Source organism: Nansenia antarctica, assembly GCF_963989245.1.
Source record: "Nansenia antarctica genome assembly, chromosome: 10".
In the NCBI taxonomy this organism is placed as follows: Eukaryota; Metazoa; Chordata; class Actinopteri; order Argentiniformes; family Microstomatidae; genus Nansenia; species Nansenia antarctica.
This window is the reverse complement of record NC_137680.1, coordinates 30,839,459-30,856,264: the sequence shown is the minus strand read 5'-3', so window position 1 is coordinate 30,856,264 and position 16,806 is coordinate 30,839,459. Positions and strand designations below refer to the sequence as shown.

Sequence of the window (16,806 nt, the reverse complement as noted above, 5' to 3'; positions counted from 1 at the left end):
TGTATGCCAAATGTTAACAAATACTATTTATACTGTATATTCAACATCATTTATAGAACATGCTGTCAGGTAAGTGAGGTGTTTTAAACAACCAAAGGACGTTTGTTTTTATGGAGGGTCAGGGTCGTCTTCATAGGGTCAGGGTAGGCTTCATACATTCAGATTCATTTATTCTTTTTTCAGGGTATTTCCTTTGTTATTTGGAATTACTTGCAAGCTTCTCTTCTGGTCTTGTCATCCATTTCATCATTAGGCCTGTATGATGGGGTACAGTTTGTATCTGTTTTTACTTATTATTGCATGCTTGATGTATTTTACATTGTCTTCTGTGTGGTGTTATGCACAATATGTTATTGATTATGGTTTATTGCTAGTATTGGAGATGCATCCTATGTCTACAAACTTAGCTGCACTTTCAGGTACCAGACAATATTTTATTGCTTGCCGAACCGAACCTACTTCATGTAAGAGAAAGAAACATGCCTATAACAAATATTCAAAATATATCATTTTAAGAAAGGGTTAATTTGATCCTTTTGGGGATCTTATCTAATTTGTCAATAGATGACTAATAACACGATGCATACAAAAGACAAAGTACACATGCCTTAAACCAGTAAGCAACAAGTTAGAGGACGTTATCTATCTTTATCCATCAACCAATTCTTAAATGCTGATGAACTGTGTGCATTTGTATTTTATTGTGGGACTGGCTAATGCGAAATGTATTCAAATAAAGTAGTGATATTGTTTATGTTCAAGCTTTTGTGATCATTGCAATATTACCATGTATATAGGTTTGCTTTTATGTCCTTTGCTGTGAAGTCCATTGAAAGATAATCCAATGCCACCACCAGCATTTCCCCAGTAACTATAGCCTATATTCATAGTATTCACAGACGTCATTCTCTGTACCATAATTGTGCACTCGTTTTTGCACCATCAAAAAAATACACTTGTTATACAGTTGATTGTTTTTACTTTATCATTTGTTTAGCTCAGGCAAGACAACAATCCAGTGCTGTGGTAATTTCACCCGTTACCAGTTGCTTGGATTTGCATACGTTTTGCGTCAGTTTTGCCACTATAGACATCTTTTGTCAACCAAGTACAATTTAAGAGCAATGTTGCTTTCCTTCAAAACATATAGTCATACTGTACATAGCCAGGATGACGGAGCACTGGTAATACTGATAGTAATAACTCTACCTATAGACCCTTGGGGGAAGAAAGCACACCAACACAAACCCAGGATTTTTGTTGACTTTATTGAAAAAACACGCAAGAGGTCTACATACAAAACATGAAATACATAGGCAAAATGAAATATTAGTGCCGAACCTGGCAAACATTGCTGAACTTTGCTGCACAAAGTGCACGTGGGAATAAAATATGTTAGTATAAGATTCAAACTAGTCTGAGAGCGGTGAGCGTTTCAAACAAAACATTTAATCGTTGGAGTGGCTTGTGTTGCATATATTCATTTAATTTGTATTGTGTTAGGAAACGTTTAGCCATTTTCTCATACTTTGAAATCAAATCAGAAAGCATGTACGTTTAAAATGTACCCTATTACAATATATCATTGTCAAGGGGTTAACAAATGTATTGAAGATTAATTCCATTATACATTTTAAGCGCAGTTGCGTAAATCTTTTTAACCATCACCAAATATCACATCAACATATTTGAACTTAAAAAATATATATTTTTAACAAATTGATGTAATTGCACACTTAATATTTGATTCTTTTTAAAATTATGATTAAATAGTAATTACTATCTTGCTCAGAATTAAGTGCTTTGACGAGTCAGATATTGACAAAAATACAAATACTTATTTAATTATTGCTTTTTTTTGTACCCAAGACCAAGACGGTATCTATAACTTCTATATATCAATAAAGCCATTTTACTGTTTCAAATTCATAGTTTATATTTTCTGTTTATTAGGGGTAAACCTGAATACATGTAAGTCATCAATTTCATGGTTTAGGAAGGTAACGTTCCCACCAAGCTTCACCTGATCTCAAAGCTATGCAATAAGAATCTCTGGAATGTGTCTTAGCACCTGCAACTCTCTACAAAGAACATATTCATGAACAAAAGTTAAATTGTCTATAACTGTAATGGAAAACCTTTAACTGTGACATCCTTAGATTTGATGAGTCTTGAGTTTATTAAACGGCCACTCCAGGAAAAAGACTTGTTTAAATACTATGGAATGTCTTGGGAGTAATGTCATGAACATTAAAGAAAGGCAACATAGTCCATGCATGCGTACATTCCAAATGACCTGAGTTTATCCTTCAGGGGACCTGAAGCAAGGCTATGTGGGGACTGTGCTTTGTCGCTGGCTGTTTGGTCATTTTCAGATCATCTCTCTTTTGCATTTCGTCATGACTGAACATAACCTGGATTGAGACCTGAAATAAGTGTAAACATTCAGGGGGAAAGTGAAACGTTGTATTGTTACTGTAGCATGTCTCAATATGGTTTTGCGATATAAACAGGCATGATGATTTTCTTTCATTAAAAAGCTTATTCATACTGTAAATATTAGCTTGCGACACTGAACAGCTAAATAAGCTGGTTAGATAAACAATTCTAAGAATGCTTGAACGTTTTTTTTCCTCAAAACCTCTTGCTACATTTTTGGATGTTCTCGTTTTCTTGAATTCATTTCGATAAAACTGTTAGCTACGGAACACTACATTAAACAGTCGTATCTACCCTCTTGCAAAAGAAAACATAGAAGTCTGTCAAAATGTTGCTGCCATGCAGAAGAGAAGCCTAGGTTAGTGACCGCCAGGATGGGCCCTCCTGATTGGCTAAGGTTAGAGATACAGTGGTGCCTGGAGTTTTTCCTGATTACGTAACAAACTCTGTGACTAGTAGTAGCCTTTTAGGTTTTTGTGTGGGGTTACGCAGCCAGGAAAGACTCCTGGCCCTACTAAGAGCCATGCTCTTCTGTGGAGCTGTGCCTGAGGTCTAGCTGAGGAGAAGGATGTGTGTAGTCGGGCATGGGTCTGCAGAGAGCCCCTGGAGTTGTGTGGGGCCACCTACGTCCCCTGTGCTTATGTCTTTGTTTTTATTTGGGCCTGTATCTGGGCTAAGACTGTCGGTGCTTGTGTCTGTGCTTTGGCCTATGTGTGTATTTGGGCCTGTGTCTGGGGTGAGACTGTCTGTGCTTGTGTCTGTGCCTACGCCTGTGTCTGTGTCTGTGTCTGAGCTCTTCACCGTGGCGTCTGTGCCTATGGTGGAGCTCCAGACGGCGGAGTCAGGTGAGTGAGTGGTGGAGGCGGGTGGAGTGGGTGGGGTGGACGCCTCGGGTCCAGTGCAGTCGTTTCCATGGAGACCAGCGGGGGAGGAGGCCGAGGTGAAGAGGGAGGAGCAGAGGAGTTTGACGGGACAGAAGGCAGAGCCTCTGGAGATGAAGTTCACCTTGTTCTTGTCAGGGCAAGAGAACAGGGGGAAGCCCTTTGACTTACCAGACCTGGGGAGAAAAGGAGAGGGGAAACGTCTCTCTTATTCAAATGTATTACAAAAACAGCACAGAGTGGACTGAAAAAATGAATGTGGTTCAACTAATTGGACTTCCCAACAGATGAAAAAAAAGAGAGAAGACTTACACCATCTCCTCAAACACTTTGACCCTCTCACACCCCTCCGGGGGCTCTCGTTTGAACATGTAACTGTTGTTGGGTTTGGGAGAGGTGGCAAACTTGGGAAGGGGAGAGTTACACCCACTGTCTGAAACCAGAGATAACAGATTAAGCCAGTATTATAATCAATACCCCCACAGAGGCAATAAAAGCAAATGAGGTGACCAATGTCATTTGCATAAGTCATATAAAATGACTATCATAAGCACACATAGCCATTAACCACTTTACTATTCATTAGTTAATCAATTCACTACTGTATCTAAATCATCATTCCAGTCAACTAATCTCCTGATATGTGCAAGGACATGGGACATTTTACATTTTGATCAAAGGACATCTGTTGAAAAATGTAATTGTTTTTCCTGATTGTGTTTTATAATGTGTCATTTTGTATGATCTATGGTTGTACATGTAGTGTATGCAGGGTTCCTTTGTAAAAGAGACCTCTACCAAAATAAAGGTTACATGAAATAAATTAAAAACTTGGGACTGTCATAACTAAACTGTATACACTAAACTGGAGCGAGATGCAATAAGAAATAACATTTGAGTGGAGACTGGTGAGCTGAAGACCATCCTATGTGCTTTTCCTACTTATCCTATCGCCTTCAGAAGTGAACTGTCATTATCGGGGATAGCATTGGGCTGAGGTGTGTGTAGATGGGCTGAGGTGTGTGTAGTTGGGCTGAGGTGTGTGTAGATGGGCTGAGGTGTGTGTAGATGGGCTGAGGTGTGTGTAGATGGGCTGAGGTGTGTGTAGATGGGCTGAGGTGTGTGTAGATGGGCTGAGGTGTGTGTAGATGGGCTGAGGTGTGTGTAGTTGGGCTGAGGTGTGTGTAGATGGGCTGAGGTGTGTGTAGATGGGCTGAGGTGTGTGTAGATGGGCTGAGGTGTGTGTAGATGGGCTGAGGTGTGTGTAGATGGGCTGAGGTGTGTGTAGATGGGCTGAGGTGTGTGTAGATGGGCTGAGGTGTGTGTAGATGGGCTGAGGTGTGTGTAGATGGGCTGAGGTGTGTGTAGATGGGCTGAGGTGTGTGTAGATGGGCTGAGGTGTGTGTAGATGGGCTGAGGTGTGTGTAGATGGGCTGAGGTGTGTGTAGATGGGCTGAGGTGTGTGTAGATGGGCTGAGGTGTGTGTAGATGGGCTGAGGTGTGTGTAGATGGGCTGAGGTGTGTGTAGATGGGCTGAGGTGTGTGTAGATGGGCTGAGGTGTGTGTAGATGGGCTGAGGTGTGTGTAGATGGGCTGAGGTGTGTGTAGATGGGCTGAGGTGTGTGTAGTTGGGCTGAGGTGTGTGTAGTTCTCAGTACCTTTGTCGAGCTCCTCTGCGGAGTAGGTGCTCCCCCCCGGGGAGTGGAGGGGGTCTGGGGAGGAGGGCCGGGGCGAGGGGCTGGACCCGCCGCTGGAGGGCGCCTGGGTGTCTGTGTCGCGCGTGTCACCGCTGTTGCCATAGTGCTGAGGTGGGAAGGGGGCGCGGCGGCCATCCAACACGTCCATGGCCTGAGAGGTCAGAGGTCAGAGAAGAGGACGAGGGGACGGAAAGAGTGAGAGGTGTGCAAGGATGACAGCAGGGCACACTAGTGTTTTTTTTTACAATGTGTGTGGAACTAAATGATGTTAAAGGCAAGAAGAAAAGCTAGTAATGACGATGCTCTATGCTGACTGAATAGTTTGGAGCCTTCCTGCTCTGGTTGTAGGGTGCAGCTGATTCAGTAGAGGGACCGAAGGAAGGCTTGGTGCACTGCAGGTTGTAAATCTGTTTGGAGTGTATGTGTGCGTGTGTGTGTGTGTGTGTGTGTGTGTGTGTGTGTGTGTGTGTGTGTGTGTGTGTGTGTGTGTGTGTGTGGGTGTGTGTGTGTGTGTGTGTGTGTGTGTGTGTCTGTGTGTGTGTGTGTGTGTGTGTGTGTATGTCTGTGTGTGTGAGCTTCAGGGAGAGCAGACCTGCCAAGGTTTACTGCCCCACATCACACACAATTTACAACTCTCCTCACCTCTCAGCAATTTAATTCAGTGTGAGTGAGAATATATGTGTGTGTGTGTGTGTGTGTGTGTGTGTGTGTGTGTGTGTGCGCATGCCCACCTGTATGCCCTGCTCCCAGTCCTCTCTGATGAACACATTCTCCAGTTCATGGTTGATCCCCTCAACACTGCTAGGCACTCTGGAAATGAAGGACTTTGGCACTGGAATAATCGACAAGGCCGTTGAAACCCCCTTGGACTGAAAAACATGGAACACCAAGGATTAAGTTAGTACTTTAAAAGCATTTAGTAAGTCAGAAGGTAGTCTATTCGGGGGAAGAAAAAAACTCTATTTAAACGTAACTGTACACTGCCAGTCTCCTGGTCCCTGCGACCCAAAACAAAGTGTCGCAATGTCAAGAAAGAACATATCGACAGTTTAAACTGTCAGATTCACACAACATATCACAGGAAGGTCACAGGCGTACAATGTTATTGACGTGAGATTAAATATTCAAGAAGATTTAAGACCAACGATTGTGATCTACCACAAGTGTACCATGAAGATTGTGATCTATATGCCGTACCGCGTTTTGTTTATGCTCGTTTTCCCACAGTGCTCTGTTTTTTACCGTTGCTCAGTATCCATTAATAAATGAACCACAAACACAAAGACAGAACTGGGCATGCCCAGACACGTCCCCTCCTCCTCTCCCTCTCGTTCCTCTCCTCCTCGCCCTCTCGTTCCTCTCTGTCACTGGTCAGAATGGGGAATCAGTAACTAGACCTCCTCGATCAATGTACTGTAACTAGACCTCCCCCATCAAATTCAACTCCATAACACCTCTTCTGATTGAACCTAAGTTCTGCAATGTTGGGCTCTCCACATTTCGGGTGACAGGAAATGCAGGGAAATGTGTTAATTATACATATCGGATGTTGGATCGAATGTACCGAATGACAAAACCTGAGACCCTGATTGTTTGTCTGCGTCCAACAGAACCACATTGTTGCGTCGTGAGGTAATCCACTAGTTCGTTGGCTGAGGAAGAAACAGCCGACGGTAGCACCCTGGCTACCAAATAGCCTAATAGCTTTGTTACCTATGGCAGGAGTTTCATCTGAGGTAGGACACGGTGTGCTCCAGGGGAGGCTGGTAGAGGTAGAAATCGGAGGACGGGCCATTTGCAATGGATGTGACGGAAATGAGGAATGGTGTTTGATACCACACACACACATTTGATACCATTCCTCATTCCATTCTCTGAACTCGTCCTGCGATGTCTACCTCCACCAGCCTCCTCTGGTGTGTGGTGTGCTCATGACACGGCACTGTGCTACGCTACCGTTCAGTGCACCGTGACCACAGCCGTTGTGAAAGGGTGCCATGACATGCTTCTATACCCAGTGGTGAGGGTTGGCGCTGGGTGGCACGTAGGGAATAACTCACCTGAGGTTGGCAGGTGGTGGTGGGGGTGTTGGTGGTGGTGGTGGTGGGGTGCAGTCCCGGCTGCTGTAGTGAGCTCTGCTGCTCTCTGTCTTTGCTCTGTCGGCTGACCTGCTTACTGCGCTGGAGCTGAAGCCGCAGTTTAGCAATCTGCTGGAGGGAGACAAGGGGTTTACCTCGGTGGGAAGACAACAGCAAGGGCAAGGCAACGCCACCTGAATGAATGATCTGAAAACAACACAGGGCACTATTCAATAAGAATGTCTTCAGAAAAGGGTACAATGCAATTCAAGGGCATACGGGGTCAGATGTCTACAAATCACTCCCTCAAGTGCTCCCGCAGATCAAGAGGACTACTCAAACAATGACGTAAAGAAAAGGCTTTTATGATTTATGATCCAAGCATGAGTAAAGTAAATGGGTTATTCAGGATCTTAACTAAATGCAAATAGCGTAGGTTGTATAACCAGAACATAATCAGCTGTATGCTCAGTAGGCAGCAGACTGAGGTGTGGTCAGTGATGTGGATCTTATAGTCCTGGCTATACAGTAAACAAAGGAAAAGAGCGTATCTCTATAGGGTGTCCTCCCCGCATGCCACCCATACGGGCTTATAGTAGTACAGTATGGGCTGGGCTAGAGTTACTACAGCTTTGAGCAGAGTGCCGCAGTCAATAATGACAAGTCCAGGCAATCCGTATTGAGATGAGAAAAAGAAGAAGAAGAAGGCGCTTTCTGGTTAAACTGTAGGGTGCAGATGAGGTTGGAGAGGATGAGGAAAAACCAGGGCACTTTCTGGTTAAACCATTGACTGTAGAGGCCGGAGGCTGGCTGTACTTAGACTCTGAAGACTAAGGCATCTGTCAAAAGACACCGATTTGGTCGCAACATAAAAATAAATACCGTACTTTCAAATTAACCTAATATAGGCTAATTTATACTTTCTTTTGGTGAAGTTTCCTGTTTTGCTGTACCTTTAGAGACGAGTTACAACAGACGGAATCCAGTAACACAGTAGGATTGTGTCAAAGAATGAAAAGTAGCCTGTAAACACACCGCGAGGATATTCAATTAAGTGTTCGACCGTTTATCTGAATGAACGAGCTATCCAATGTCCTCCTGCTGCACATTTCAGGAGCCTGGACACCATTGTTTTTTGCTGTGTTGCTCTTGAGCAAAAGCCAGACAAAAGCCTCTGGTATCTTTGTTCGGTTGTTTGCACGGGGAGTAAAGTGTTTATGGAGCAGCAGATAAGGTTATCAGGGTTCATCCCCGTCACAGGGGTGTCGACAGGGCCAAGCTGAAGGGGGATTGATATGGCTGCTACACCCTTGAAGACAAGTTCCTGCCTCGTCTCTCAAAACAACCAGCCACAATGAGATGTGAGGGTACAGAGGGAGGTTAAATATAGCGTGTGGTGTGTGGAGCTGAAGGACTAATGGCTCGGTGTGGTCGCTGGCAAGCCACTAACTCAGGCAGTGCAGCATGAATAGAAAACCCAACCTTCAAGCAGCATAATATTTAGGCTAACCTCAAATCCTGACAAATAAAACACATCTCGAGTAATGGCTGAACCTCAAAAGCCAGACAGAGAAAAAAAACACATCCGAAGAGCCGAAGCACTTTGTACCCGTAGTACTCGGAAAATGTCAACAATACAACTCTTAGCTGGATGTTTTGTGACAGACCAGCTATTCTGGTCTAGCTTAAAAAACTCCTCTCTGACAGTTGGGGTGTTGACATTACCGGATTGTGTTACGATAGGACAGCGTAACGGTTGTGTGACGCACACACACACAGGCTATCTGTGCCAGGCAGGTTGACTGTGACCCAGGTAGTCTTACCTCTTTGAGGTGGTCCGCACTGCCCCACGAGGCCGACCGCTGGTGTGGGCTCCCCAGCTCCCCTCCTTCCTCTATCCACAGGCCAGGGGTCTGAAACACACACACACACACACACACACACACACACACACACACACACAGGCATGTAAGTACATGTATACAAAGGCAGGCAGACACGTGCACACACACACACACACACACACACACACACACGCGCGGAAGTGTCCATGCTTTCTCTCTTTCTCTCTCTGACCCTCTCACACACACGCACAAGACCACACGTAAATGTAAGCAGCAGCATATCTGTGGAAAAACAAATACACCCACATCGTTCCCATAATTTGTATGGAATTCAGGAAGACAGAGACACGATTTCAGAACTTGTCCAGATGAACAGACAAGAAAGATGTGGGTGAAGGAAATCCCGACCCCTGCGTGTTCCACAGTGAGCTGTCCAATCTGGAAACAATCATATGAGGAAGAAATAGTCCCATCTGGGAAAATAACACCAGAAAGTAGGATACAGCTCACCAGAGAGATTAACCAGAAACAGATGCTTGAGTTATACTACTGCAAGGGTTATAGCAGTAATGAATATTTATATTACTATAGAGATCACTGTAAGAGATTACCGGGTACCACATTGTCTAAAATGTATGTGTAGTGACTCCTGCTACAGAGAGACGCTAGATAGGCTAGGCTACACGTACACACAGCTCAACTTCCTGTTGGTAATTCTATGTGGGAAATGGCAGGCATTTCCCCACCAGAGAGGATAAAGAACCGTGCTGTCCACATGAATGTAACTTTTACATAACCAAGAAAGACGTTAAAGTTATGTAAATCAAATGCAAAAAAAAAACAAAAAACATACAGTAACTTGTCCTCTAAAAGCATGTTTGAAACCACACACTTCCCCTTGATTATGCATATCAACAGTGACATTGGTCCTCAAACAAAATTCTGAAAAGACAGAGGGGTCGTGGTCAACACACTAGGGGCTAAAGCGTCCGAAATGTCAACGTCCTCAGACTGCCTCCTGTCTGACCCTCCGGTCCGAGACAAAACACACTCTATAGTGTGTCGAAAGTTACGCACAAGACCCGCTCTATGATGTGCCCCATAACACGTTGAATAATGAAGAACACCAGTGAAGCATTTTCACTAGGCTGCTGCTTGCTGGCACTGGGCCTCGTCAGAAAGGCCAGCGGTTTAAAAGAGGGGGCTTGTGCTTTTCAACAAGAGGCCACTGTGCTTGGGCCGTGCTGGACGGCAGATGTGTAGCTAGCCTTTAGCCTAACATTTAGCTCATGGCTTATGGAATGGATCGTGCTGTTTGATGCCGTTTGCCAAAACGTTGCAGTCTGCTGAATAGCATAATCCCTCCACACCCGAATACAGAATGCAGTGAAAAGGGCACAGCTTTTATTAGCAGGAGGAGAGGGTTCTGGGAGGGTTGTCATTGGAAAGCAACTCAATTCTCCTCTTGAGACTGGGTGAAGTATTGTAACCATGGAGTGGTCTGTACTATTCAACCTGGCTGAACTCAGTGGTATTCCTCAACAACCGACAATCCCAGGAGGACCCAGAAAAGTGTCCTAGAACTGCAAACTTGGATAGTTAGAGAAAGATGGTTGGTAGGTGTTCGAATTATTAACTCATAGTTCCCAAGTTCAATAATAAAGTCAAAAAATGCGCTATGCGCTAATGTGCTAAAAAATGTACATACACTTTACTGTGCATACAACGAGAAGAGAGAAGAAGAAGAGAAAGGTTAGTTTAACCTGCAGGCTGCTTGTCTAAACGATCAACGTAACTCAAGACAAATGAAGTGTCTGTTCACAGGGAGGACTCCCACCTTTGTTTATCTCTGAGACAGTTTTTTTATCATGTTAGTGCTTGTACTTCCGGCCTGTGGGCCTGCGTGCCAGGTGTTCTGTCTGATAAAACTCTGCTGAGATAAAGGGAACTTTCGCATCGCCTTCAGCGCCCCCTCCGATGATTCCCACCCCAGATCGTATTAAAGACAACAACATCCGTAGACGTCCCTGATGGGTTTCCACAGCAGGACATAACAACTGACTGTATGTCAGGACTATTGCAATGGAATTCCATGTCGGTTGTTGTTTGTAGCCCACATGCCAGGGCAAGTGTATGGAATACTTGATCACTGTTATCATTTGGCATGTTTTGAGTTGATGAGAACATGTTTTCCTCTCCTGGGAGCTTACGTAGCATATCTGCTGTCTTGATCACGTCTAAAATGTGCTGAACATCGTAGGGAATGGATGAATATCTTTGAGAAAACATTGTTTTCAAGCTTCTTAAAGTGAACAAGCACTGTGTAACGTTTCAAGTGAGTGAGAATTGAAAACAACTGATTTGATTGTGAATGATAATGAATATTGTCTACTTGCTATGTAAAATAGATCTAAAGAATAAGTAAAGAAGATTAAGGCAGTCTTTGTGTGTGTGTGTGTGTGTGTGTGTGTGTGTGTGTGTGTGTGCGTGTGTGTGTGTGTGTGTGTGTGCGTGACTGCGTGTGTGCGTGTGTGTGTGTGTTAGTGTATGCCTCTATGTGTCTGTGTATGCCTCTGTGTGTGTGTGTGTCTGTTTAATCTTCATACAGACATTCTCTCTGTTCTGGAGAACCACAGGGCCTAAGGCAGACAGACCTATCCTGGAACAGCGATTAGCATATGTATGGTCCTCCGCTCCTCCACTCCCACACAAAGGCAGGCCGGGCCAGCCATGAGGGCCAGGTGGTAAGCAGTGGGATTCCTCGCCTCAGCCATAGCCTGGGGGACAGGTGCAAACAACTTCACCTCCAAAGAGGGAGCTGCATTACAGCTCAGAGGAGAGGCTGTCTTGGGCTTATGTGTCACAACAAAGGGCCGGGGGAGCGTTTTTGTCTCAGGCTTTGGCTGTTTGTGTGTGTGTGTTATAAGACATTTGAGGCACTGGGATCGCTTGTTAACAGGAAGGAGTGAGTAACTACTCATGGGGAATTTGTCATTGTGAAAGTATAGCCCACGTGAGGCAGCCCCAACACATTATCAGACGGGTGTTCACGCTATTTCACAGCTACTTCAACCTCAGCCCCCCACTCACCACTTCCGAAGACTGTCGCACAAAGAAATTTGAGGTGAATAAAGGGTTAAAGGGATGAAGCCCCATGTAAATGAGTCCCGGCGTTCTCATTCAGCCACATAAAAGGCTTCTGTTACGATGGAGAGAGCAGCCACGGTCAATGGACTTGCCATGATTTTACATATTCAATATTCTTTCATATCCATAAAAAAAAAAATGTAAACCTATTCCAAAACAACAAAAAAAGAACACCATTGAACGATCAGTCATGTTGATGAGATTTGTGGGCTGCTTTGAGGTTGATGTGTCGGCTTCTGCCCAGGAATATCACGGTCAAATTAAAATGCGGAGTAGCCAGCTCAGCCTGGAGCAAACTTTCAGGGGAAAACAAATCTTGACGGATAAAAAACAGTTTTTTCTGCTTTTCAGGACATGTTGACTAGGAATCTGCACCGTTAGCTTGTATGAGTGCATGCCAGCTACCTGTGTGGCTTTGTCTTTCATACAGGAGGGGTAGGGTCCGTGGGAGTCGCGGGGCCACTGGCCCGTGAGGTACGGCCCCGTAATGGCGTCCAAGGAAGATGCCCGGCGGATGGCGCTGGAACTACGGACCTGCAGTTTGGACCTCTCTGCTGCAGGAATGGGAGAGGAGAGTAGGGGTTAGACACACACACACACACACACACATACACGTTTATGATATAAGGCACGAGGCCGTGCATTTGTCGTGAATAAAGTCACCGCAGAGGGGTGTTGTACAGCCCGAAGCGATGGGTGTGATAGAGGTGAGTTGGAGTTAGACTTGATCGTAAAACACAATAATCACTCAGCAAACACTTGAATAACAGCCACAGGGACCTATCTGGCCTTACATCTCCAGTGGTCCATAAAATGATTCCACAAACAGAACACCTTCTGCAAATCCAATTTGCATAGCCCAACTGTCACATTGGGGACCTCACAGCAATGCATTGTGGTAACACCTGGATGTTTCATCAAAGCATATCTATTATATCTATATCTAATGTGTGAGCATGCACAGGAAGCCACCATGGGAGTTGGTTCAGGTCTTCCTTTTAAAACAATTAACCGATGATGACCCTTTTGTTGTTTAAGCCATCCTGCTTGTATCAGAGTAGTTCATTCATAGTAGGCCTGGATAATATACAGGCCTGAAGTAAAAGACTGAACTGAAGTTGGGCCTGATGTTATGCGAGCTGTCTTCTTCCAGCCAACACAGTTTAACACACACCACCCACATAAGAACTCATAAACAACCCCAGCACAATGAACATCAATACCAGTGCCTGCATTTACTCAACATTCTGCAGTAAGTCACAGTAAAAAGCCCAAACAGAAGAAGAAATGCGTACTGTTGTGTTCTAGTACAAGGAGAAGTGATATGGGAATGGGTGAGTGAAGGTGGATCCTATGAAGGATAAGCCTACGCTTCATCTACACATTCAGTCACTATGTTCTGGCTTGCCCAGGTAGGCCTACATGCACATTCACAATGCTCCTTTTCTGTACCACCATACATCACCTAGGCTACATGATTTGCCAAGACAACTACGAGAGAGATAATTAACTTAAATGTATGGCTGAGTAATCCGACTGGCCTACAGTGGAAATCCCCAAACCATTTGAGACAAAGGGAGTAGATTTCAATAAATATTGGTACAGCAACATTTCTCCTAACACACCTTGCGAATCTAGGGCCAAGTTATTTTCCATTGTCTCAATAGTTTAGGCACTATAAACTTGCAAGAGGATGTGGGAGAAATTTTATTGACAGACAAACTGTGACTAGTAACCCATCCCAAGATGTATGAGTCAATGTTGTAACACAAACTAAAAGTCTATCTTTAAAGTCATCCTGCGATCTATTTAACTTCAATTCAGCCTTTCAAAACATTTCTTTGGGAGGGGACATTACAGTACATCAGTTCTGTGCAGGCACCAAAAGTGTCCACTACGTCCGATTTCTACCAAAGTTGACAGATTTAGGCTATATGGTTTTACAACATGGTTGTTTTCCAATTTATTTGCTCTTACTCTGCAGTTTGGGAGGTGTGACAATGAGGCAGGCCATTTCAGCACAGCTGGCACTTTGACAGGGAGGGGGAGTTTCTTTGTTGGGACGGCCTGGTGTGGGGATGATGTCATGGTGGTGAACCTAAAGGTCATGTGGTGGAATGTCACCCTTTTCCATGCCCTTCACGCTGGCCTGTTGTCCTGGTGACCCTTTCACCACCATCACTCACGAGATGAGATGAGTGATGCCAACCCTGAACACCCTGACCGGACGGAAGATGCCCACTGGTCTGCCCACGCATTGAAATAAAAACGGTCCACTGTCCACTTTGTCCAGCTCCTTAGTCAAATGTAGCCTACAACCTTATTCTCGTGTTGCGTTCATTTCACTCTCGACTCCATTCAGCATATTGCACAGACAATCGCTCCAATTAAAATAGTTCCATATTTGTGTGAAGCAAAAGATGGATGAACGATACCAATCCAAATGCCCATTTCCTGTGCGCTTCCCAGCGCTCGACCAATTCCACTTGTCGCAATGCAGTGCGTCTCCAACCACACTACCCCTAGCAGATGACATCATATGAAGCTTCTCTTGTTTTCGACTCCGAGGTCACTGTCATCCAAGAATGGGTCAAGTATCCACCACGACCTACGAGACTTGACACTGAAGGGGGTCGGAGGTCGTCCCTCTCTGAGGACCAAGGAATGCGAGGCATGCCACAACATTGTCACAAACACAAAGTTTCCCCATCCCCACAATAACCGCAATGCAGCTCGCAGACAAGGAGGCTGCCATTTTGGGGAAAGGTAACAGGCGGACGCCATTGTACTCCGCTGATTCGAGGGGGCATCAAGAACGCCTGGGTGTTGTGGCTGTCGCTGTACGAAGCGTGATGATTCATGACCTGCACTCGTAAAACGCCGAAGGTCATTATAGTAAAAATACCTAGCTGTGTACTATAGCATTTTTTGCAGATTCAGAATCCCCCACCAGGTTTTGACGCGATCGATTGCAGTCTCATATCTGTGACTGAAACAATGAATGGTTTTACAGATATCCTTGATATCAGCATGCTAGCATACATACTTTACAATGTGTGCATAACATGTTTGATAGTGCATCCAGGATTTGCTGAGAAATGCTCCTTCCAAAAACTATAATGCTGCTGAGGGGGGGAACATTATCAGTCTCAATACCAGCTGCAACATCAATATTTGGCAGGACAGCTTGTCACATAAACAGGATTTAGAGGCCCTGAAAATAGTTGATTTAGAGACGTCTGGAGCCCCATCTTCTCCTCCGGTCCATCTCCTTATCACCTGAACGGAACAACAGCAGCTTTGGCTAGCTGACTGAGCCAATACAGACATGAAATGTCACACCTCGATGACCTGCATTATCCAAGCAAAATGGTGGACAGCCTGTTCCAGATGTGTTTACAGGCAGCATATGCATAACCCTACACCTGCCTGTTTGCTTAACAAGGAGAGTCCGAGGAGTCAGAGTAAGTGTGGGCCGTCTGCCACTGGAAGTGTGTCTAGTTGCCAATGTTCTCCTCCCCCTTTCCTGTCAATAGTACATAAGCAGGCAGACAGGCAGAGTAAGAGGACACTTCACGAGCCTTGTTATCAGGGAGAGATGACTAACCTGGTCCTACTTCTCCTTTTGGTTACACACCCTTATCGATAAGGACATCCAACCAACAGTATTGTTGACTGACTTAACTTGAGAATAACTGGTTGAATTTCCTGGTTGTTTGACCCCTGTAAATGTTATTTCACAGCACAATGTATGAATCATGTCTTTGGATTTACCCAGCAACCTTGAGCCCTACACAGTTATGGGGTGATTGAATGGGGGGGTGGGCTTACAAGTTCATTACAACACAATATCATATTAGACTACATACAGTAAAAGAAAATCCATACATTTAAACATAATACATGATATAACATAGCAAGATAGGGAGTAGGGACAATTGCCCCTATAGCCTATGGCTGGTGCCTGGTGGAAAATGAGAGTAAGCTTTTACCTCTGCAAATGGGTGAATTTGGACCCCAGTCAGGTGAGTTTGAGCCCCTGTTTTCGGGGGATAGTCTCTGTCTGGCGACGAGCTTCGGTTCCCCGTTGCCGTTTACTCCTAACCCGAGACCCTGAGTCGGGCTGGGGGGGCTGGAGCCACGGCTATGTGTCGGTCCATTGTTGCTTCCAGCGCAGAGGGACCCCCGTGTGGGGCTGCTCTGACCGCCGCAGAGGGACCCCCGTGTGGGGCTGCTCTGACCCCCGCGCAGGAGCTGGTAGGGCACCAGAGCACGGATGGGGTGCAGCCGGCAGCTGTTGGACAGACCGGGGGAGCCAGCGTTGCTTCGTCTGACTCTCGACTGCTGTTGGAGCGAGTTGGTGGGAGCTGACATGATGCTTCACTCGCTTCGTATCACTTTTGGAATAATAACGTGTAAGAACTCCGCTTCTGGAAAAGAGAGATGGATGATATAAACATGCAATGAACTTCCTTTTAATTTTAGTGAGCTCGTGGCTTGAGCTCATTGTGCAAGCTGTTTCTTCTCGAAGCCAAAGAAGGGACGTATTAATTATGTGGTGAGAAACTTACCTGAAGGACACTAAAGCGTGTCGACATGGTCCATATTGAGCGATAACTTCAAATGCATTTTGTTTAAGAACTTAATTTAGACACCTAAATATCCCAGTTCTTCAACTCCTTCCTTACCTCCTCTCCATGTCCACTGTAAATGACAGTTG

General features: G+C 45.0%; 1 protein-coding gene across 1 annotated transcript; it reads right to left on the bottom strand.

The window, feature by feature from the left end:
• Positions 1 to 2,991: 2,991 nt before the first annotated feature.
• glcci1b (glucocorticoid induced 1b) lies at positions 2,992 to 16,784 on the bottom strand (the record flags this gene model as incomplete). The annotated part of the gene is made up of 9 exons (XM_080541177.1): positions 16,658 to 16,784; positions 16,079 to 16,516; positions 12,492 to 12,640; positions 8,919 to 9,008; positions 7,078 to 7,227; positions 5,749 to 5,886; positions 4,979 to 5,168; positions 3,633 to 3,753; positions 2,992 to 3,496 (listed from the first exon to the last, which is right to left on the bottom strand). The coding sequence occupies exons 2-9, from the start codon at positions 16,458 to 16,460 to the stop codon at positions 2,992 to 2,994; spliced, it is 1,725 nt and encodes a 574-aa protein (XP_080397303.1). The 5' UTR covers positions 16,461 to 16,516; positions 16,658 to 16,784.
• Positions 16,785 to 16,806: the final 22 nt, after the last annotated feature.